We start from the raw sequence: 24,757 nt of genomic DNA on the forward strand, positions 1-24,757 counted from the left end.
CAGTAATGACTACAATATTAATACATTTAGAGATTGAAGTGCTGAGCCATGCACGATGTATCTTGTTGAATATTTTAATATTGTTGCAGAATTTAAACTGGAGAAACATCTGTTTTTGGTTAACTTACCAGGTAGATAAAACACATGTACTACATGTTTTAATGCAGAATACTGTGACTTAAAAATATCATTGTAAATAAAGGTTTTTAATTATGGTAATATCTATTTCAGTTTTTCTTTCACTCGGTATTAACTCCAAGTTGGTCAACATCTGTATATTCACAAAAACTGAAATTAAAAACTTGTTTTTGTTGTGTAGCCATGATACACAGAATACAGGGGATACAACAGTTAAAAAGAAAAATCATAACATAGCGCAATCGTTTCTAGTATAGTACAATATTGCGCAAATTGGGATGCACTCACAAGATGGTGATTGATAATAACTATGTCTCCCCTTGGATATCTGGGGGAGCTATGCAATCTGGTGATCAGCTCCTGGCTGTGTACTCCCCACCAAATATTCTTTCCAGGACTCAGGGTGGAATTTACAAAAATAAAAATGGTTTTATCTCATTGATGCAAGGTATTCAAATATACAAAAAATACATTAAAAAAAAGCAACAAACTGGTCCTACACAGGATGTTTTTAGGGACCCAAAAGAAACAAAAAACTGCTTTGTCCCTTATTGAGAATTGGGACTTTATTTTATCTTTTAGGTAGAAAAAAAACAGAGAGTGACTGTTCTGCTCAACTGGGATGTATGAACTTGTTTTTTTTTGCCAAGATTATAGGAGGATCAGAAGTGACAATCAGCATTATTTATAAAGAAAAGAAATGCTGTGTAATACAGTTCCAGAGTTGTAGCAATCTACAACAGTACGAAATAATTCAACGGAGAGGGCAAATACTAGTTAAGGAAATCAATTTATCTTTTGGCTTCTAATGGAACAAATAATATCGAAACATTGTAGACTTACTCATTAAACAGCAAGCTTTTTATGAAATAAGGAAAATGTAGTCTTAAATAGCCAAGCTGGATAAATCTCATTAGAACATGGCCCATTCTGTTTATAATGTATCAACTTGTATGCACAAATAGTGCATTAAAACTAATAGAAAAAGGTCCTCTCATTTGTAAATTTCATAATGTACAGCATAGACTAGGCGAGTCAGCCAGAAATGCATACTTGATTTTGCTAAGCTTTGCCTTTGAATCCTCATACACCATTCCGGTTTGTTTCAGTATGCATACATAGAACATACTTTAATAGAAACAAAAACAAATATTTTGAAATGAAACACTTAAAAAAACAGTGCTATATTTATTTACTATTAACAACAAACAGGCATGCCAACTTTCCAGACCTTACTTGATTCTTTCTTGATCTCCCCCATGTGCCAATCATGATATTGGCTACCTGTATCCTTCAGGATCCAAATCACACTGCTAATACTAACCAATAAATAACTCACTACATTTACTTTACTCAACAAATGCATTTCTTTTGGCTCTGTGGGCGAGCTTCTCCTGAGATCTGCTCATTCCTGCACTACCAACTCTCATCTGCAGGTTGTGGGAAGAGTCTGGTTATGTGGTTGTGGATGGGGCTGTTTTCAGTGTAGTGTGTGAATACATCCTTGAGATATTATTTTTAGATTTCCAACACCCAATGCATCAAGTGCCCCACTGTCATGCATAGAGAAATGGACATCAGACAGCCAGCTGGTATGTGACCAGGCCTTTCTACCTGTTATTGTGTCTAATCCATTTAAAGGACAGACAGATATCAATTTGTATTATTTAAAATAAAAGATCCCATTTGTCATAGCCTTTGTGTTTATAATTTCATAATACATACTTATAAGTCAATATATTTTAATGCATTGTTTGGCTTATCTTTGCTCCAAAAGGGCAGCCATTTTTAAATCATCTTTGGTAAGGAGCACCACTTATCCAACCAATAGCCATGCTGGTAACCAAGTTAGTGCCATTCCACAAATCCTGATATCATTTTCAAGTGCAATGCATCTCAAAAGCATGTTTTAGATGTTTTCTGACATTCAAACAGAACATTTCATCATGGCTGCCCTCAAAGAGCAAGGCTAAGCAGGGATATGCACTTGTATTTAGTTGTAGGTATACATTGCATAACACACAGTTTTTACTACAGGTTTTTTTTTTTTTCAAAATTAATACACTATGATCAATAAACTTAAATAAGATTGCTAATATAGATTAAAAAGCAATGGTATGGAGAATATTCCAATAACCTTGTAAGACTGATATATATTGCACCGACTGTCATCTACTTTAAAGTTTGCTAAAGCGAGTGTTTTACCCAGAGCTACAGGTAGGTTGAGACCAACAGCAATACCATTCTTTTATCAACTAAAAAAAAATTGGTTATATTTAGAAAGAAAAAGAACTACAATTTGCTAATCCTTGCTAAAAAACTACCTTGCCCAACAATGTTCCCTGTGTGTTATGTTCCTCCAACACCAGCACTTATCTCAGTGTGTATATATTGGCACCGGTTCCAGGATGTCAGAAGTGGAATGAAGTTTTACACAAGCGCAGTGAGATATGTCACCCACCACACTACATGCGCTGTATGAATGTGACAACAGCTTAGACTATTCCAGGAATGTATCTTACTGAAAATATAAATACAAGCCTTTACCTTCTATCCAGTTTTATACATTGAAGAATAAAAACCATTTATAGCTCCAAAAGCTTAGAACATGCACAGGGAAAAAAAAAGTGCATCTAAAGTAAGTTGCAGACGTTTGAGTGAAAAAAAAGCAAAACAAAAAAACACACAAAAAAAACGAGGAGTTAATTAGAGCAACAAAGCACATGCAGAACGTTTCAAATCCCCATTCTCTCTAATAAAGCTATTGCACTCTGCTGAGCATGTGACAGTCAGAACTACTCTGCTTTACCAGCCAGTGAAAGATGCTGTGAAAGTCGACCTGTGCTCTGATCTGTGAACACAGCGGCCAGGTAAGTGAGAGGACCACTCGAAATGGCAGCAGAGGAAGGGGAAGGCAGTAGAGATGATAACAAAAGTAATAATAACAAATATAACAATTTCATGTCTCAAATGGTTATTTAAAAAAAAAAAAAGTGTCACGTTTTCTTTAACTTCAAAGTTTAAAAGCAACAGTCATGTTTGTATACAATGCTTTGTTCAGTAATGAATGACATTATTGGACATCTGATTAGCACTATGATTTGAGTTACATTGAGAATGCATTTTTAGATATCTTAAATAGACATTCTAGGCTGGAGTGGGCCTTTTTTTTTTTAATGCAGTTGAGATAATTAAAATATTAAAGCCATAATTACTCGAGTGGCTGACAAAACCATGCTATTACAGGTCAGCCAGGAAGATGGATATTCCCCAAGAAGTGGGATCACCTTTCCCAGGGTTCAGCAGTACACCCGTGCCCAAAAGCTCTCAATCTGGGTATTTTCCTTTGGTGGATTCCAGTTTCAGAGAGTCAGTTGCAGATTACCCTTTTTGTGAAAGCACCATGCACCATTTTTCACTGGGGGTTAATCTAAAAACAGTTTGCAAAACCTGCAGTTATGTCTGCTGCCTTTGCAAACCCTCCCCTTCTAACTATGCCCAGACTGTCCAATCACAGCTCAATGAGAAGTCTTTGCAATGCAAATGCAGGCGCTCTGGGCAATTGCTTCCTCTTGAGTTTAGCTCCATTGCGCTTACCAAACCAGAAACAAACTGGATCTGTTTTCGGATTTTAAGCCAAGGGGGTGTAACCAACTTTAAGTTTACATTTGTAAAAGAGTCCGTTTCTATTAAAATCCTTTTTTTTTTTCTTGAAAGAGGACACTTCATACCTAAAGCATTTCATCAAGCTAAAGTACTTTAGGGGTCTAGAGTGTCCCTTTACAAACTAACCCTTTGGATTTGATATTTATAGCTATAACTAGTGTCAATAACAAAAAGATAAAACATGAGATTCTGAAGAAAAATGTACTCTATGACTACCGACATTTTGTAAGTAGTGGTATAATATAGAAGGTGGAAAGAAAATGAGTGCCCAACTGTAAACCACCAGCTGTTTTTGGATTAGATGTCTGTTAAAAAGCCAAGTTCACAAATAATGGGAATTATAAACCAGTGGACTATCATTCATATATAGATACTTATGGACACTCAGGCTAAACAGGTACATGCGGTCTACATACAATAAATATATTAAAATAATTATAAACTAGACTATAGTGAATAACAAATGTACACAAAAAGTTGTAATTCTACAGAATACTTTTGAGCTTTTCTTTCGATGCCCTGGAAATAGCTATAGAAAAACACTATGATTACTTCTAACTGTGAAAAGTATTGGTTGTCAGATGATTTGGTACAAGATTACAGGAATTGCTAGAGGAGCGGAATTCTGTGTGATTGAAGATGATTTATACTTGTGTATAATCTTCCAAAACATTTTATTTTGCTTTAAAGATAAATTACACCTAGAAAATCACTTAGACATGATTAACTTTAAATTAATTTTACATGGCCTACAACTTTCCCCACTGAATTAAGGTGGCTAGTTCTACCACAGAACATATGCAACCGAGATATATATGTTCATTAACATGTTTTTTTTTTCCCCCCATTTTCTGACCATCTTTGGATTATAGAGATGCCATGGCAGTATGAAGTGGCCAACAAAGCAATGTTATTAACACACAGGGATGACTAAACCCTCAGATGTGACCACACAAAAAATAAAATGTAATGGCTTTATCAGGCATAAATGTAAGGCAGACAATGTATGCATAAATGAATGCGAGTCGGCAGATTTTTGACCACAATCAAACTCTCCTCTCCTCCCCCCCACCCCCAAAAATAAAAATAAAAAAAATATGCATTTAAGTACTAGAAACAACAAAAATAATTGCCTGTAGTTTAGATTTCCTTTCATTTATAATTGACAGCAGGATCTGGCCATTCCCTTACCTTTATTGCAGCATACTCTATATAAATCAAATTGATAACACATGTGAGGCTTGTATCCACAGTATAAATAAGAGGCATGCTCAAACTACAAAAAAACAAAACAAAAAAACCCACACACAGACTAACATTTATCTCAATATACACATATATTGTACGTGTATAAAAATGCCTGCCCCCCCCCCCCTTTTTTTTTTTTTTTGGAGAAATTTGCTTTTTTTTCCTCTCCTTACATACTAAACACAATAGATGCCAGTATCATGGCAGGCATACTGTCCAATACAGTACATCTCAGAAAAGAAATAAAGAATTATGCAATCAAATTGCTATTTGATTTATGAAAATGAAAGAAACGGTAAGTATAATTCAGCCTTAAAAGTAACGTTCTAAAGTCTGCATGATTACAGTTTCACAGGGAATAACAAAGCTGCTAAATGCTGGCCCACTGGCAGTAAATGTTTAATTCACAGAGGATGGTATCGGTTTATTTTAATATTATTAACCTGCAACCGATATGTATGGCATCTCTACGTATGAAATGTCAGCATGTTCACGGGTAGATATTTACAACAGGTGCTTGGAGTTTACAGAACATTGTGGCAATATTGAGAGTGCAAGAGTTCTCGTGCAGGAGCTGCCCAGTAATCAATTGTAATATTGATTCTGGAACCTAGGGGCAAAGTTCTTAGTTACTCCACTCTCTTGCGTGGTTATCAGATCAATGATGGCAGAAAGAACAGCACAGTCTCTGGATTTTGTTTCATTCCAGTCCACAGGCTGAGGATTTTTAATCTTCTCTTCTAAAAGGACATCAAGTTCTGATTTCAAATCCTGAAATATACAAATAAAAAAATAAATGAAAAAAAAAAATAAAATGCGTAGTGATCACTTAAAATTAAAATGAGTGCAATAGGAAGATGTAAATATTACCTTCTAAAGGAAAGTCCAAAAGAATTCCTCAAACTTTTATATAGAATTTTGCTTTGGCAGTTTCTGGTGGGCCTGGCTATATATATGCCCAACTTCAATATATTAAAGATACGCATGATAAGCGGTAAACAAAGGCATTTTATCATCTACTTCGCCTATTAGTTTGTTAGTAAATGCAAACAAGTTTAACAACAGATGCAAGACTAAAATGCATCAATACGTTTGTTATTTTTAAATACGTTTTATTCTTTAAATATTATTAGAATGTTCCCTAAAGTAAGAATTGTGGGAAAAAAGTCTCCAAGCCAGCTTTGCTTGTAGTTTGACTACTTTGGATTTAAAAAATGTGAAATCTATTGGATAATCCTGTATATCTTTGTTAGACGGGGCACCTAGCAACCCATGGGGCTAAATCTCTTCACTTCTCTACTTAAAAACATTTTCCAAGTCAATTGACATGCAGATAAAGATGAAAAAAAGCCTACCAAAAAAAGCAAAGAACAAAACAATCATTTCAAAGAAGGTGTGAATTTTTATGAAAGCAATGCTTTTTTTTTGCTTTTTTCATCTGCCATATTTTCTTGGATGGCACATTACCTTGACTAAATGAGCAGTCTTTGCAGGTGATTGGAACACAATCCATTCATCTACAGCAATAGTATCCTGGTCTTTATCCTTGTTTATAGAGATCTCTCCTCCAAAGAAAAGCAATGAGTATGGAGACACCTCTGTGCAATCATACAGGTAAATCTGTAAAGGGATAGTCACTGCATGTTAAAAACAGACAGAATCTGGGAAATAAAGCATTATACTTCAATAGCTATGTGGGTGGAATAATACATCCAATTTACTGCTACATTTGGCATATATTGGTGAAAAGGCTCAAAATGTCCCTTATTAAATAGTTATTGTTGTCCTTTGCAAACAGTATGACAAGATAGTGGCAAAGTGCAGCCTATTTTATCTCAAGAAGCATTAGCACAGTCAATCAGTCAAAACGTTAAAATTTAAGGACTGAAGTTGGCGTGTCTAGTTTGTCGTGACAACTTTTCTAAACTCTTGCAAGAGGTTGGTGAGAAAAGGGTTAAATGAGAAGAATGCTCTTCATTAAAAACACTGGTGGGACCACTTTCTACATATACACATACATATACACACACACACACACACACCATTTAATGGTTTCATCAAAAAAATGAGTAAAGTGCAGTGGAACATAATTTACAAAAGTCGCGAAAAGACAGAGTAGCAAAAAACCTTCATCACTAATGGGTTAAAACTCTGCAGTGGTCATTTAAAGGAGGAAGCTGTTAAACCCATCTTTAATTTCCTTCTTCCTCAATGAACGCAAAACTAGTTACAACACTAAGAAAAGTCCAGAATAAAGACAGATTTTACACTTACACTGGTGGTTCTCATCTTCAAATGGTAGACAAGCCAAGAGTAGTGAAACTCACTTTCATCAACGTTGACAGACTTTGGGTGAATGCTGACCTTGCCATCAGATTTTGTATAAACCTTTACCCTAGGATAAGAAGTACATTAAATAAGAAGTACATTAAAAATAAATGTCAGGGTCAATTTATTAACCGTTGTAAGAATTTGTACCAGTGCAGCTCTCATCTGTACCTGCAATGCAGCCTTAATTTTCATGGTCCTTAGGTGAATTAAACAAAAGCTATTTATGTAGACATAACTTTTTTTTTTTAAAAAAAAGAGAAGACACAAAGTCATATCTAACAGTAGCTAAATATTGCTTACATTTAGGGTTAGATAAAATCACCAAACTCACATTTGCTTCTTTTTACCGAAGCTGGGTCGGATCTTCGCCACTTTGGGATATAAACCAGCACAAATAACCGCTTTGATGAGTTTTTCATTATCTGTAAACAAAAACAAAGTTATGATCGGTAAAAGCAAAGAAAGTGGAACACACTGGATTATTGTGTTACAGACCACACACACAAATATACCTGAATTGATATTAGACTTGGGATCTTTTGCATTTCTGCTGCTCACAAAGCCTGCTCCAAGCAGATGTTCTGCAAATTGTTCTTTCATATTCCTTAACATCTACAGCAATAAACAACACAAACATTATTGAACACATAGAAACTAAATTCTATAATAGGCTTCATGTATGGAGAAATGTTACGGGCTGATGATCTGAAGCAGTAAGTAGAGTGAAAGAGCAAAAATGGCGGTGAATTTCATTCATATAAGGGTCCTGCATCACAAGTTACAAACTTCTTGATACAAAGTAATCATCCAAATTTTCACTCCAAAATTTGACATTCTGACAATCATTGGTGTTCCAGGCTTTATGGTATTTCCCAGAGTGGCTTGTTTCTTTCTTTTATTCCGCTCTACGTGAATGGATTCTAAGTTGCAATCATCTTGCAAAAGGCTAGGGCAAAATTGTGCAGGCTACACAGTAGCAGCAACTGCAACTTACAAGTTTATTGTCAAATGAGAGATAAAAACAAACAAACCTACAACATTCCAGCCTTGCGGCCTTAATCATGTATGAGGAGTTGGCAGCATATTCATACAGGGAGTGCAGAATTATTAGGCAAATTAGTATTTTGACCACATCATCCTCTTTATGCATGTTGTCTTACTTCAAGCTGTATAGGCTCGAAAGCCTACTACCAATTAAGCATATTAGGTGATGTGCATCTCTGTAATGAGAAGGGGTGTGGTCTAATGACATCAACACCCTATATCAGGTGTGCATAATTATTAGGCAACTTCCTTTCCTTTGGCAAAATGGGTCAAAAGAAGGACTTGACAGGCTCAGAAAAGTCAAAAATAGTGAGATATCTTGCAGAGGGGTGCAGCACTCTTAAAATTGCAAAGCTTCTGAAGCGTGATCATCGAACAATCAAGCGTTTCATTCAAAATAGTCAACAGGGTCGCAAGAAGCGTGTGGAAAAACCAAGGCGCAAAATAACTGTCCATGAACTGAGAAAAGTCAAGCGTGCAGCTGCCAAGATGCCACTTGCCACCAGTTTGGCCATATTTCAGAGCTGCAACATCACTAGAGTGCCCAAAAGCACAAGGTGTGCAATACTCAGAGACATGGCCAAGGTAAGAAAGGCTGAAAGACGACCACCACTGAACAAGACACACAAGCTGAAACGTCAAGACTGGGCCAAGAAATATCTCAAGACTGATTTTTCTAAGGTTTTATGGACTGATGAAATGAGAGTGAGTCTTGATGGGCCAGATGGATGGGCTCGTGGCTGGATTGGTAAAGGGCAGAGAGCTCCAGTCCGACTCAGACGCCAGCAAGGTGGAGGTGGAGTACTGGTTTGGGCTGGTATCATCAAAGATGAGCTTGTGGGGCCTTTTCGGGTTGAGGATGGAGTCAAGCTCAACTCCCAGTCCTACTGCCAGTTTCTGGAAGACACCTTCTTCAAGCAGTGGTACAGGAAGAAGTCTGCATCCTTCAAGAAAAACATGATTTTCATGCAGGACAATGCTCCATCACACGTGTCCAAGTACTCCACAGCGTGGCTGGCAAGAAAGGGTATAAAAGAAGAAAATCTAATGACATGGCCTCCTTGTTCACCTGATCTGAACCCCATTGAGAACCTGTGGTCCATCATCAAATGTGAGATTTACAAGGAGGGAAAACAGTACACCTCTCTGAACAGTGTCTGGGAGGCTGTGGTTGCTTCTGCACGCAATGTTGATGGTGAACAGATCAAAACACTGACAGAATCCATGGATGGCAGGCTTTTGAGTGTCCTTGCAAAGAAAGGTGGCTATATTGGTCACTGATTTGTTTTTGAATGTCAGAAATGTATATTTGTGAATGTTGAGATGTTATATTGGTTTCACTGGTAAAAATAAATAATTGAAATGGGTATATATTTGTTTTTGGTTAAGTTGCCTAATAATTATGCACAGTAATAGTCACCTGCACACACAGATATCCCCCTAAAATAGCTATAACTAAAAACAAACTAAAAACTACTTCCAAAAATATTCAGCTTTGATATTAATGAGTTTTTTGGGTTCATTGGGAACATGGTTGTTGTTCAATAATAAAATTAATCCTCAAAAATACAACTTGCCTAATAATTCTGCACTCCCTGTATAAACACACTTCTAAGTTGATATTGGTTCCATTGTGCAGCCTGTATAATTTTGCCCTGAAGTTATACACGTTATTTAGGTCCCGCTGTGAGCACCAGTGGTAGTATATTCCTATTTACTGACTGTCAGTAATCCGGGAACCTGAACACACAGACAGAATCACAAACAAGAATATTTGTAATACCAGTCCTTAGAATGGCAGAGTTATACAAATAAGCAGTCAGTATAGAAGCCCAGGTCAAAGGATTACAGAGGTAAGGAATAACGATTAACAAACCGAGGTCAATGCATAATAGAGTAGGATAAACGGAATACAAGAGCCGGTCAAGGTACCAAACAACTCTACAGGAGGAACACGCTATTGGGCTACAAAAAAACCACAACAGGGCAACAAGGAATGGGAGAGGTGTGCATATGGAGGCATAAGCTATCTGTGATTGCATGAAAGTCGTTTGGAGTTTATCACTATTCGAGGGGGATACCTGACCCTCCTACACTGACCCCTGACGGCATTGGTATGCGCTGAATCCCGTGGGTATTTCGGCCGCATATGTAAACAATACGCACGGAAGCGTGCTGCGTCCGTAGCAATGCCGTGGGAGATCGCAGTACTCGGAGCTGAGCAGTTGGGTAAGCAGGCTGAAAGCCTGACACGCTTGTGTACAACCATATTTTGATTAAAGAATAGTGCAACTACCACTTATGGACACACACAATGTCCTGCCCACGCACTAGGATACTACACTTTAAGCACAAGCAGTACGGTACCCGTATAGTTAACTACGACCCAGTGGCTTTCACAATATGAAACATGCATACCTATATGTTATACAATGCCTATTTGTTTAGATTCAGTTTACCGCTAAGACATATTTGCCTGTTTAATTACTACAATTTAAAACTGTGCTGATTTTGCAAATGCCAAGCTGTTGTTATATTGACAAAGATTTGCTTGCCTCTGCTGTTGTGGCATTGCGGGCAACACTGTGATAATCTGCACAACAAAAATAAAGAATTTAAAGAATAGTGCAACTAAATGGATGCATTTCCCTTTGTCCTTCAAACTAGGTGTTAATTTTTAGCAGTAATTCACGGGCTTCTTATTTTATTTTCTGTGTTCAACTTGCCAGCCTGTTTTGCATGCTAAGGGGCTTCTGCATGAGGAGCAATCACAGTGATGAGCCAAACAACTTCTTCTGATTGACAATCATTGGATTAAATGCTTCTCTACCAGAAGCAGTGTGCATGTGTGTTTGGTGTGCACGTACCAGAACGGCGAGACTTTCACAGAACTGAGAAGACAAAAAGCTCATAATGTCTGTCACCAGCGTGCAGAGCATGGACTCACATTAGTCAGTGCGGAGTAGAGATCTAGGCAAACTAAGTCAGCCAGGGGGTACAAATACACCCTGGCACAAAAATTGCTCTGTATAGACTTGAAACACTGCATATACACATTGCTTGCACCCAGGGACGTATTAGCCGCGAGGCAAACAATGCATTTGCCTTGGGCGGCAATTTCTAGGGGGTGGCAAAAAACGCCGCCCCCAAATGCCTGGGCAAATGCCTTGTTAGCCTGGCAGGTACCAGTCCAGGCAGGCGGTTGTCCGGCTAAAAATCCGGTCAGGCGGCGCTGGCAAGGGAGCAATTTCCCCTGAGCTCTCAGCTCCCTTGCGCGCCGCAGAGTGATGCAGGGAGACAGAATATGACATCATATTCCAGCTCCCTGCATCACTCTGCGGCGCACGAGGGAGCTGAGCAGAGAGCTCACTAATCAGTGCTCCCTCGCCAGCGCCGCCCGCATTTTTAGCCGGACAACTGCCTGCATCCCTGCCTCCCTTCCTGTGAAAAGCCCCACTAGACCCCAGGTAAAAAAAAAATCCACCCAGCACTCCCAAAGGTAGGGAGGCTGGGTGGATTTAAACGGAAAAAAAAATTACAATAAAAGTAATCGGTTAATGTTTGGGGAGGGGGGCTGTCAGTGTGTGTATGTCTGAGTGATTGTGTGTGTCTGGATGTCAGTGTGTATGTGAGTAATTGTGTATGTAGGTCTGTCAGTGTGTATGTGAGTGATTGTGTATGTGTCAGTGTGTGTCTGTGAGTGATTGTGTGTGTCTGGCTGTCAGTGTGTGTGTCTGTGAGTGAATGTGTGTGTGTGTCTGTGTCGGTCAGTGTGTGCATGCGTCTGAGAAGATTTATGTAGCATCCCTCAGCTCTAAGTGGCTTCATCTGTTAGGAGAAGATTACTGGAAAAACCTTGGGTAATTATATCTCCCTCCATAATCTCCAACCAGACGAATATATGCAAATCAATAGTGCTGCTTTAAACGGTTACTGAGACAGAGTAAGTTCCAAACTGAGCCTGTCATGTTAACAAAGCAAGCATGTAAATGCGCTAGAAATAAACTGCTGAATGATATCAACACATTTAACAGAAATATTTAAAGCCTGTTCTATGGATTTCTACACTGCATAAACAGAGCACACTACGAAGACGATTTTCATGCTCTTTCTAACGATGTCAAAGTGTTTTAGATATGAAATTTACTGGAAGGATTTCAGTACTTTTTACACAGACATGACATTAACCTGCTTGGCTGCTGTCACTGTAAACGCGTGCATAAGCAGGGATGGCTTTAGTCCCTTCTCTGTCTTGGTCTAGTTGGAATGTATTTTGCAACCCTAGGATTGTTTGTAAGACACAATATGTGAAGAACTGAAGGAACTTGTTGGAAATCACTACATTGCTTTGGGGAGTGTATGAGTCTTTATTAATTAAACGGTGACTTGCATAGAAGCTCAACTGTCAGATTGAGACATTGCCCTTTAGATTTGTATCTACACAGGTTAGGATCCACCAATAGTATTGTACTTTAACATTGTAGTGGCCTAACAGTATTGCTAAATAATGTGACATAATCCCCATATTTTGTGCATGCGTCTGTCAGTGTGTGTGTGTGTATGCCATTGTTTGTCAGTGTATATGAGAGTGTATGTCTGTCAATGAGTGTATGCATCTGTCAAAGTGCGGCCTTGACAGGAAGGGGTAGGGAAAATTTCAATTTGGGGGGGGGGGGACCCCGAGCACCATCCTGCCTAGGGCAGCCCAAATCCTAAATACACCACTGCTTGCACCATGACCATGTCTAAAAGCACAAGTTGTCTTAGATTTTTTTTTCACAACGTTGACTGTATGGTTTCCAAAGCAATCGTAAACAATTGCCATATTTATAGAGATACACACTCCCACAATTATACAAACTAAGCCCAATGCTTTTAGGTATAGAGTTAAATACATTTACAGGGCATGCAGTCAGACATTGACAAACTCTTGCAAGAAGATCTTACCTGGAGTGTGTTGGAAGACAGAAAATTCTCCCAGCAGTAGTTTCTCTCCGCCCTGGCTCCTTGCCATTTGCATTCTTCCCAGCCCTAAGAAGAAGAGCTGGTGGATTAAAGTGAATACATTCAATGTATATCAACTAGAAGCATTTTTGGGGGTTTTACCTGGAAGGTCTAGTTCTGCAAACCACACTATGTATTAAAAGTAATTCACCTGGGCCATTATTTTCATTTGATCTATTTGTATTTTTCTATGAATTGGGATACATGCATGCACCATGGCAACAGATATCATACATGGGTAAAATGATGCATAAAAAAGTCATTGCAGCCTCTATATGTGAAATTTAAAACAAATAAAACAGTTTTTTTTTTTTTAATGCTTTTAGCTGGCTAGCGCATGTCATGTAATACAAATCATCTTATCATTACTCTCCACACACATAAAAAAACATGTGAGACACACAGAGAATAATTTGCTCAACATAAAATGATTGAAAAATAGGCAAGGTTACATACAACCCCTAAATATCAATAAAGTGTATGTATTAAAAAAACATATGGAGAATGGGAAACTATAGTTTGGCTTGGGGAAATCACCGGTTTTAATTAATTACATAGCAAAAACAATCACAAAGGAAACTTGCTGAAACACATTTTCAAACCAGGAAAGGTAGGAGGAAACGGCTTCACTCTATGTATCCAGAGTATTATTAGATCTATAAACAAACAAAGAGCCATTTTTGAAGCTCCTAAGCAGTTTTGCTAATATACAAATGAACAATATGCGGATTACAAGATATTTCCAATGACAGGTGTCCTTGACTCTGCATCTTTTCTGACATGGTTTCCCCTACATGGCTTCATAGAAGGAAATGTTTCAGTTGATTTCATTGCACACAATATTAGTCCTGTTGAATGGCAAAGCTAGGCAGAACCAGCTTCCCAAACATGAAGACCAGAGGGTAATGAATTACAGTGAAAGGAAATCAGCCCTTCCTTCCCAACAACAAATAATGGTATATATATGGTATAAATATAATATGTAAAGTCTCCTTCTTGACACAAATGAGCAATTTAAGAATATTTTGAGAGGTTAGCCCAGATGTACAAATCCATGTCACAGATGTGTTGGAGGTGCGGAGGGCACACTACTGCATATGTCCTGGGACTGTCCTAGACTGACAATCTATTGGAAACAAGTGAGCACACTGGTCAAGGACACCACCTCTGTTAATGTCCCATTCCGCCCGGAATGTTATTTATTGCATATTTCACCAGAACTCTTAACATCCACACACAAAACAGTCATATGTCACATACTCCAGGCAGCCAAGACCAACATAGCTAGCAAATGGAGGAGACCAGATCCTCCCTCCTTGAGGGAGCTGAGGGACAGGATACACGCAACATACGAATACGAACGTTTGGCGTACAGATTGAAAGGGCAAATACACAAACACACATCACTGTGGGAGAGCTGGGTATCGGGGCCTACAGACGAGACTCACCAACAACTGGGGACATAAGCAGGGTCCTGACAACTACTATAGACACAAATGTCTAACCACCCGACAGGAGGGCAGCAATGACAATCGATCCCAGGATAAAGAAGTCCAGAGAGTTGCTAAATAAACTGTGCAAGCTAACTATGAGCAATCTAGGATATAAAGAAAGTGAATTGTTTAACTATACAGATGTGTAAATCGCATGGTGTACCTGTACATTTTGATGCATTGTTTCCTTCCTTTCCCCCCCCCTCCCCCCCCTTCTTTCCTTTCAGTACCCCACCTGTCTTACCTCATATATGCAAACCTCAAAAAACAAAACATTGGGGGGAAAAAAGAATATTTTTAGTTTTAGGGTATGAGTGTAGTTCTTCAGCTCTATGTGAAAATGTTTACAAGCAATCGACCAAAAAAAAGAAAAAAGAAAAAGAAAAAGAAAGCAGTTCTACGGCACTTTATGTTAAATTGATGGGGCCTACATGGGAAGATAAGGCAATAAGTTATTCAGGTGGAACATTGTAACATGATATGCTCAGCTTGGATTACTCTAAAATAAGAATGAAATATCCTAGATCATTTATTCACTTCAATTGGAATTGTAGAGTAATGACAAGGGAACGTGAACATTTTAGGCCTTAAATAATAAAACTGGAAAAATGATCTCGTTGAAAACTAAACTATTTTTCCAGCTCAGAAACTTTAGGTTACAATTTGCAGCCACCTTTTCAATTCTCCATGATTCCCAGTTGAGCGAATAAACCATCATTTGTAAAATTCAAAAACCTCAACTACTTGCTCACCAAGAAGGCATTCAGCACAGTCAGATGGTCACTTTTCGTATTCTTGGATAGTTCCTTCCTTCTTGCATCTGCCAACTTTTCCTTCCCCTGAGAGTAAAAAATGGAAGTGTAAAGAACAACAGAACAAACAGAGCGGCTCATCCTACTACCATGCATTGGTATCCTGTCAATAACTCACTTGTTTTGTAAAGCAGAAAAGATTACTTTTATAGCATGTATATGCTAATGTCACTATATGCATTCAGTTACAAGATGCTGTTGCAGACAATACAAGGGTTAACGCCTTTACAACATTCCTCAGTATCATTATATGCAAACAATCATTTTGCTTTTGTGAACAGTTAATCAGCAATCAACAGTTTACTAAAAGCATGAAACTGGTTTCCTTACCAAAGGGATGATAAACGGATCTTTAAAGCTGAGACTTGCAGCAATAGTCAGTACTGGATCCAAACAGCAGAAAAGAGCTCCAAACAAGATCATTTTTCCAATGTGCGGCTCAACGGGCAAGCGTGCCAAGTGGAAACCCAATGGGGTCAGTTCCTCTCGCTTATCTAGAGCATTCTGTAAACATATTGAGAGATATGCTGTTTCTTTACCATTGATTTTTTGTTTAAGGATGGTTAACGTGACAACATCTCTTCTTATGGCAAAGTTGTAGTCGTTAACTGAACTACCAACTCATTAAAAGGAATTTTAAGGCAATGGAGGGTCTATACAAGAAAAGGGCAAAATAAGGCAGAACAATAATCAGCTACAGCTTGATTATCTTTACATAACCAATCAACCATCACGTGTCAGCTGATGGGAACACACTGTATATGCATGAGAAGATTTATGTAGCATCCCTCAGCTCTAAGTGGCTTCATCTGTTAGGAGAAGATTACTGGAAAAACCTTGGGTAATTATATCTCCCTCCATAATCTCCAACCAGACGAATATATGCAAATCAATAGTGCTGCTTTAAACGGTTACTGAGACAGAGTAAGTTCCAAACTGAGCCTGTCATGTTAACAAAGCAAGCATGTAAATGCGCTAGAAATAAACTGCTGAATGATATCAACACATTTAACAGAAATATTTAACACCTGTTCTATGGATTTCTACACTGCATAAACAGAGCACACTACGAAGACGATTTTCATGCTCTTTCTAACGATGTCAAAGTGTTTTAGATATGAAATTTACTGGAAGGATTTCAGTACTTTTTACACAGACATGACATTAACCTGCTTGGCTGCTGTCACTGTAAACGCGTGCATAAGCAGGGATGGCTTTAGTCCCTTCTCTGTCTTGGTCTAGTTGGAATGTATTTTGCAACCCTAGGATTGTTTGTAAGACACAATATGTGAAGAACTGAAGGAACTTGTTGGAAATCACTACATTGCTTTGGGGAGTGTATGAGTCTTTATTAATTAAACGGTGACTTGCATAGAAGCTCAACTGTCAGATTGAGACATTGCCCTTTAGATTTGTATCTACACAGGTTAGGATCCACCAATATTATTGTACTTTAACATTGTAGTGGCCTAACAGTATTGCTAAATAATGTGACATAATCCCCATATTTTATCATTAGATGTGATTTTAAGTAACCTTAAATTATATGAATCCTTTTTGTGTGTTCTCTGTTACTTATTTGTAAATTCGACATATATCCATGTCATTTTTAGCAGGACCACTAACATGTAATGCATATTTTAGATAATGCTGCCCAAATTCATACAAACCAGTTCCATTAGATGATTTATTGCTAGGCAGATGGCTTCTCGAGATGGCGGGTCCATTAACTTTCTTAAGAAACATGAAATGCCACCAAGTTTTAAGATCTATTTGAAAAAGAGTAAATGCATATGTATCAGTTCATGCAGCTGTACCTATGAAATATACATTGTGCTATCAGCTGTTCTATAAATATGTATTTTTGGATTTCCGCAAGGTGATTTGTCAAATAAAAAGTAGTTTGTACTATGCCACTAGGCTTCAATCAGTTGTACAGTTAATCCAACCAAAGAAAGGGAAGTTAGGTGGTTATTAATGTGTGCTGGCATGTGTACTTTACTGATTTCAAAGTGTCAATGAACATACAGCACATTTGTTTACAGAGTAGTCATTGCAAAACATTCATAAGAATGGAAAAGAATAAAAGCGGTAACAGTGGTGGCATGTAAGTAGAAAGTACATCTGATTAAGTAGGAGAGGGGAGGGGAGGAGATGGCACCAACTATACAGAATCCCTGTGGTATGGCTAAAGTAGATAAATTCTCTCACAGGAGAACAAGGGCAGGGAAGTAATAAACAAATCAACTACTTTAGGTACTGTGATATTCCAGTCAGGGGATTTGTCTCATTGTAGCAGTTTATCTAAACGGACATCTAAGGAAAAAGCCAGCTTCCTTACCCATCTAAGGTCTCATTATATGTGCACCCTAACCATAAGGGGTTCTTAAAATTCACACACAAAAAAACCCACAAAAAACAACCCATGACAACATAAACACACATATAAATATACTTACACACTCTTAATCTACTAACCAGGCCTAGACGTTACTTATCAGAAATGCGAGCAAACAACACCATGTCTTTAGTCATGTTTTAGCTGCAGGATGGAGAGTCAGTACATGCATTTATGCAGGATATAGCGGTGTAAAAGACACACGTGTGATAGCATGTATGGTGTACAGGCAACCTTTTCCCTCTTGTCTCCTGGAGCAAGAGTGTTCTGACATATGCAACATGTGTTTCAGTTAGTACTGATTAACACAGGTCCCTTGTGGCTCACAGTCCACGAATGTGTGACATCACTGATTACTACATTGCAAGCCACTAGCTATGCCAATTAGGACTGTAGAATGTGGATGCTAAACATCCTAACACTGCTGCCTTCAGGAACAATTGGACACGTTTCAGATATATGGCACTGACTCAGATGTTGATTAACCTCTGTATTGCATACTGTGTCCATAACTCTCAAAATGTCACAAAATCTTTGAAGGGTGCTATGTTAGGGAAAATATTTTTTTTTAAATTGCCTTAGATATTTAGAAGCAAAATAGATATGTTGTAGAAATTTAAAAAGGAGGCACACATTTTACCTTGATTTGTAAGCAAAGTTCCTCCAGTGGTGTCCTGACAATCTCTGGTAATTGATAATCATCAAGCAAGCTGTCTCTCAGACTGTTATATAAGTGGTAGCAGTAACCTGGCTGAACTCTGTAAAACACAAAATGCTAAAAATGAAAAAGTTCTCCCTGTTCCCTCCCTTATTTTACAAATTAAGCACTGATCAGGAATCAACCCTCACCCCTAAATCCATCGGTAAAATGCCATGGATCTAGAAAGAATAAAGACAGCCTGACCTTGTCAGAATACCTCAAAGTACTATTTTATTTCTACTCATAAATTGCTAGCCCCGAACTGAGTGATATGTCAAAACGAATATTACAATTCTGCACTAGTGAAGTTGCCCTGTACCACTAACCAGAGCTTTTTCTTTTTTTAAATTAATTTCACATTACCGTATATACTCGAGTATAAGCCGAGTTTTTCAGCCCATTTTTTGGGCTGAAAAACCCCAACTCGGCTTATACTCGAGTCAGAGTCTGTATTATGGCAATTTGCATTGCCATAATACAGACTGGGGGGAGAGGGGGGCTGGCAGAGCTGTACTTACCTTTCCTGCAGCTCCTGTCAGCTCTCTCCTCCTCTGCCGGTCCGTTCAGCACCTCGGTCAGCTCCCAGTGTAAGTCTCGCGAGAGCCGCGGCTCTCGCGAGACTTACACTGGGAGCTGACAGAGAGAGCTGCACAGACCGCGCGGAGGAGGAGAGAGCTGACAGGAGCTGCAGAACAGGTAAGTACAGCTCTGCCAGCCCCCCTCTCCCCTCACTGAACTGCCACTGGACCACCAGGGAAGGAGCCCCCCTCCCTGCTATGTATCAAGCAGGGAGGGGGGACGAAAAAAAATATATAATAAAAAAATAAGAAATAATAATAAAAAATGTATAATAACAAAAAAAAGAGGTATAAGGACAACTATGGGAGGGAGGGGGGGGGATAAGGACCACTATGGGAGGGGGGGGGATAAGGACCACTATGGGAGGGGGGGGGGATAAGGACCACTATGGGAGGGGGGGGGATAAGGACCACTATGGGAGGGAGGAGGGGGATAAGGACCACTATGGGAGGGAGGGGGTGGGATAAGGACCACTATGGGAGGGAGGGGGGGTATAAGGACCACTATGGGAGGGAGGGGGGATAAGGACCACTATGGGAGGGAGGGGGGGGATAAGGACCACTATGGGAGGGAGGGGGGGTATAAGGACCACTATGGGAGGGAGGGGGTGGGATAAGGACCACTATGGGAGGGAGGGGGGGTATAAGGACCACTATTGGAGGGAGGGGGGGGATAAGGACCACTATGGGAGGGAGGGGGGTATAAGGACCACTATGGGAGGGAGGGGGGGGATAAGGACCACTATGGGAGGGAGGGGGGGGATAAGGACCACTATGGGAGGGAGGGGGGGTATAAGGACCACTATAGGAGGGAGAGGGGGGGATAAGGACCACTATGGGAGGGAGGGGGGGTATAAAGACCACTATGGGAGGGAGGGGGGGTATATGGACCACTATGGGAGGGATGGGGGGGGATATGGACCACTATGGGAGGGATGGGGGGGGATAAGGACCACTATGAGAGGGAGGGGGTGGGATAAGGACCACTAGGGGAGGGGAGGGTAAGGACCACTAGGGGAGGGGTGAGTCAGGACCACTGGGGGGGGGGGGGTGAAGGAACACGGGGGTGGGGAGGTAAGGACCACTGAGGGAGGAGGAGGGGAAGTCAGGACATATGGGGGGGGAGGGGTCGGCAAAATGTTTTTTGCCTACGGCGGCAAATATCCTTGCACCGGCCCTGCACACACTGCATTCACACACTGCATTCATACACACACACACTGCATTCATGCACACACACTGCACTCATACACACACGCTGCACTCATACACACACGCTGCACTCATACACACACGCTGCACTCATACACACACGCTGCACTCATACACACACACATACGCACACACTGCATTCATTATACACACACTGTAAATAAATATTCAATTAATATATATTTTTTAGGATCTAATTTTATTTAGAAATTTACCAGTAGCTGCTGCATTTCCCACCCTAGTCTTATACTCGAGTCAATAAGTTTTCCCAGTTTTTTGGGATAAAATTAGGGGCCTCGGCTTATATTCGGGTCGGCTTATACTCGAGTATATACGGTAGTTTTCCAGGATGCTTATACTGCGATATTCACACTGGAAACAAATTGCATTTTTTTGTAGATAGCATCATAAAAATTAGTCCAGAGAAGAAATCCGCAGTAAAACTGCAAATATTTGCTATATACCTGCAAAATTTACACCATGAACAGATAGATCTCTCTACTCTGAACTCATCGTTTGTGTTTTTGGGACTCCTTGCCAAGTCTCCCCTTTTTTAAATGTAATCAACCAATGTGGATAGTATTCATTCAGCACAAACTAATTCTGCTCCCCTTCGCTCTATGACATTAAACATGCACCAAGTGCACTTTTAATGCACTATGTGAGCAATAAGAAAATTACCAGTTAGGAATTACTTCCTGGACTTAAAATCAAACACATATCTGCGTATTCTATGTAAACATGTAATTGTAATAGCAGGATGGTGGGAGAGGACCCTGAAATTGTTACTGTCCCTCTTAAAAAGGGATAGTTGGGAGGCATGATGTTACAAACACTAATAGAATTTAAAGGGACACTATAGTCACCTAGACCACTTCAGCTCAATGAAGTGGTCTGGGTGCCAGGTCCCTCAGGTTTTAACCCTTCAGATGCAAACTTAGCAGTTTCAGAGAAACTGCTATGTTTACATTTGGGGTTAAGCCAACCTCTAGTGGCTGTCTTCCGGACAGCCACTAGAGGCACATCTGCAACGCTGGAGGCATATTTCGCCTCCATCGTGCAGAGCGTCCATAGGAAAGCATTGAGAAATGCTTTCCTATGGACACTTTGAATGTGCGCGCGGCACTTGCCGCGCATGCGCATTCTGCTCCAGTGTCGGACGGAGGAGCTGACGTCGGACGGGGAGGAGAGGTCACCAGCGCCGAGGGAGCCCAGCGCTGGAATAAGGCAAGTGGCTTAACCCCTTAAGGACCAAACTTCTGGAATAAAAGGGAATCATGACATGTCACACATGTCATGTGTCCTTAAGGGGTTAAAGGGGTTTTAACCCCTTCAGCGCCACGGGAGGGAGACCCTGAGGGGGCACCCTCAGGGCACCAAAGTGTCAGGAAAACTGCTTTGTTTTCCTGACACTATAGTGATCCTTTAAGTCTAGAAATGCATAAAACAGCATAGATTTGTAATATGTGAAATGTCTGGAATAAAGGCTCCTATATGAGCCGCAACATTGTAATTCTCCTTCTTAAATCTACCTTGGGCTACATACCTGACTCTGTGCACAGTCCTTTCTACTGTTCTCTCTGTGAGGGAATTATACTTTGGGCTTGTTGCACTCAGTGACTCCTCACTGCGAGTGTCTTCTTATTTTTGTATGTGCATAGTAATAATTTACAGCATAATTATGGAGTCGTAGGTTTCTTTGGCAACATCATTTTTTATATAACATAAGAAGAATGAAGAACACAAAAAAAAAAAAAAAACATCCGACCAAAAAATTCTACCGCAACATATATTTATCCTTACCTGCCTGCACGACCTTTCCTTTGCTTAGCATTAGCATGGCTAACCCATTCAGCAGTCATTGTGCTAATGTTATTTTGTGTGTCGTAGTGGGTCTCTTTTATTTTTCCTCCATCTATGACATGAACCACATCATCAATTGTAATACTGCAGAAGAAAAAATACCATGTTGTTTATAATAATTACTATAGCATCAGAAATATTTTCTATATTAAATTTTACTCTTGTTAAATGCAGTTTTCCAATGGTCAGTAGGTATTTACACGTATTTTTATATCAACATTCATACATTAAAAGTAATATTCTTTTTGAAACATTAGAAGCAACTCATCCAGCTTTGTAAAGCAAACACATTCCATCATGTCTAATATCCTAAATAAGTCAGCTCCACAATTCACTCTAGCAGTGAAGAATATTTCCTGTTCCTGAGAAAACATTCTGGTACCTGTAGAATCAGTAGGGGAATAAACCAAAAGTATCTAACAGGGTTATTTATTCAAATAAGAATTCAAAGTGTATTTCAAATTTAAGGACAGAGTATCCGAACTGAACGCAAGAGAATGTTTCCAGTTCAGCTTAAATTCTCATTTTAGTGAATAACCCTTTAAATGTTGATATGTACAGACAGGTTAAATTTAAATTCACAAAAGGGTTTGTTCTCTAAACATCACATTTCTCAAAGCTCGGCATGCTAGGCCACATGTTGCAGACCACCAAGCCGCTTGTCTCCTTGCAGAACAGGTGTGTGATATGGGTGTTGGGTGTTTATTCAATAAGCAATGGGCAATCACAATGGAAATGAAGAGTCATTAGTAGTCTGGCTTGATAGGCTTTAGATGCTTTATTATAAATAAGAACATGCTGTAATACCAAAGCATGCAACTCTAGCATTATCATGGTTGGCAAAGCATGTCCCAGGAACAGTGATTTTAGAGATAAATTAGAAGAATTTTAATAGGACAGTAAAAGTCATTAAAACAGTTATATGTTTTGAGTTGCTAACTAACCCTGATGTAGACATATCACTCAGAGTAAAAGCCCAAAAGGTATAATCTGATATTGTTGCTTATAGATGAATTCACATTTCAGTGGGCCATTGGATAAAATGTTTTCCACTAAAATGTATTTACCTTGTCTCTGCAATGTTGGTTGCAATTACAATCTTTCGAACTCCAGGAGGGGGCTTTTTAAAGACCTAGAAAATGAATGGTTGTCATTAATGAGTGTCTCGTGGTTTCAAATCAAACACAGTTAGCTGTTACTACATCTACCAATTTATGACCATGGAGTAAAACTAAGTCAATTAATTTCTATTTCAGTTCATCTGAAAGATTACTTATATGGACAACAGAGTTAAGTGAACTGCCTCAGGATTCTGTCACTTCTCCTAAATTTTTTAAGATGTGTTTAAAAGTTGAACTCAAAATAATTTTATAACCTATATTACTATGCAACTATGGAGTGCTAGTTAATATTTTAAGTTTGTACAAACCCAACTGAAGTAAAATTCACATGATGCTGTAATGCTATGTAGTGCTTTTATCCCTAAAGGGATTCAAAGTATTTACCAGTTAATATTATCAGACTTGATTTTCCCAACAGTAGACGTATGAAAGACTAAACTGTCCTTGCCATTACTGCAATATTTGGCCTTGGGTTTACACACGTGTGGCAAAGCTTTCTCTCCCAGTAAAGTACATGTCCTTGTGTAGCCTGATACACCATATATGAGAATGACCCTATGATTCAGACTCCTTGATTGTTAACCGACTTACACTCCATAGAAATATTCATTACCGAGATGTGTTTGATGCAGGCCTGCCTTTTGTAAAAGTTACTATAACTTACCTCCCTTCACCCCACTGAAAGGCTGCCATTCAGAAATTCAAATGTTACCTGTGAGCTTTGCTTAGAATGGTTCCGTAACCTTCCCTCACAATTTACTAGGAAAGTATCAGTATCTAAGTCAATCTGTGAGTGTTTGACTGCATGTGTCTACACACATGATTACACGTGTGTCTGAACATTTGCTAATAATTATCTGCATTTGTGTAACTGTGTGAATATCTGTGTACCTGTCTCGGAGTCTTTATGGGTCTGAATACATGAGTCTCAGAGGGTGAATGTGTATGTATGCCGATTGGTATATTTTTGTAAGTGTGCATACACTTTTGTATCTGCAGAGATTAAAGGGTTACTATAGTCAGCATACTATAGTCGTTAGCTTAACAAAGCAGTTTGGGTGTATAGGTCATGCATCTGAGGTCTAACTGCTCAACTCCCTGCCATTAAGGAGTTAAATCACTTTTGTTTCTGTCCATGCAGCCCTCCCC

General features: G+C 39.2%; 1 protein-coding gene across 3 annotated transcripts in view; it reads right to left on the reverse strand.

The window, feature by feature from the left end:
* Positions 1-5,427: 5,427 nt before the first annotated feature.
* Positions 5,428-24,757, reverse strand: part of DHX36 (DEAH-box helicase 36) — a 39,197-nt gene continuing 19,867 nt past the window's right edge. For 2 of the 3 annotated variants that reach the window (XM_063442566.1, XM_063442567.1), the window contains exons 14-25: positions 23,555-23,619; positions 22,428-22,571; positions 18,775-18,892; positions 17,407-17,505; positions 16,067-16,240; positions 15,677-15,763; positions 13,375-13,458; positions 7,896-7,995; positions 7,715-7,805; positions 7,327-7,447; positions 6,520-6,672; positions 5,428-5,823 (exon numbers count right to left, since the gene is read on the reverse strand). In XM_063442566.1, coding sequence (XP_063298636.1) covers positions 5,638-5,823; positions 6,520-6,672; positions 7,327-7,447; positions 7,715-7,805; positions 7,896-7,995; positions 13,375-13,458; positions 15,677-15,763; positions 16,067-16,240; positions 17,407-17,505; positions 18,775-18,892; positions 22,428-22,571; positions 23,555-23,619 — 1,422 coding nt within the window. In that variant the 3' untranslated portion in view covers positions 5,428-5,637. Of the gene's footprint in view, positions 5,824-6,519; positions 6,673-7,326; positions 7,448-7,714; positions 7,806-7,895; positions 7,996-13,374; positions 13,472-15,676; positions 15,764-16,066; positions 16,241-17,406; positions 17,506-18,774; positions 18,893-22,427; positions 22,572-23,554; positions 23,620-24,757 lie in introns of those variants that run through there. The other variant, XM_063442568.1, reaches the window with a different exon arrangement.

The sequence above is a fragment of the Pelobates fuscus genome, chromosome 2, assembly GCF_036172605.1.
Source record: "Pelobates fuscus isolate aPelFus1 chromosome 2, aPelFus1.pri, whole genome shotgun sequence".
In the NCBI taxonomy this organism is placed as follows: Eukaryota; Metazoa; Chordata; class Amphibia; order Anura; family Pelobatidae; genus Pelobates; species Pelobates fuscus.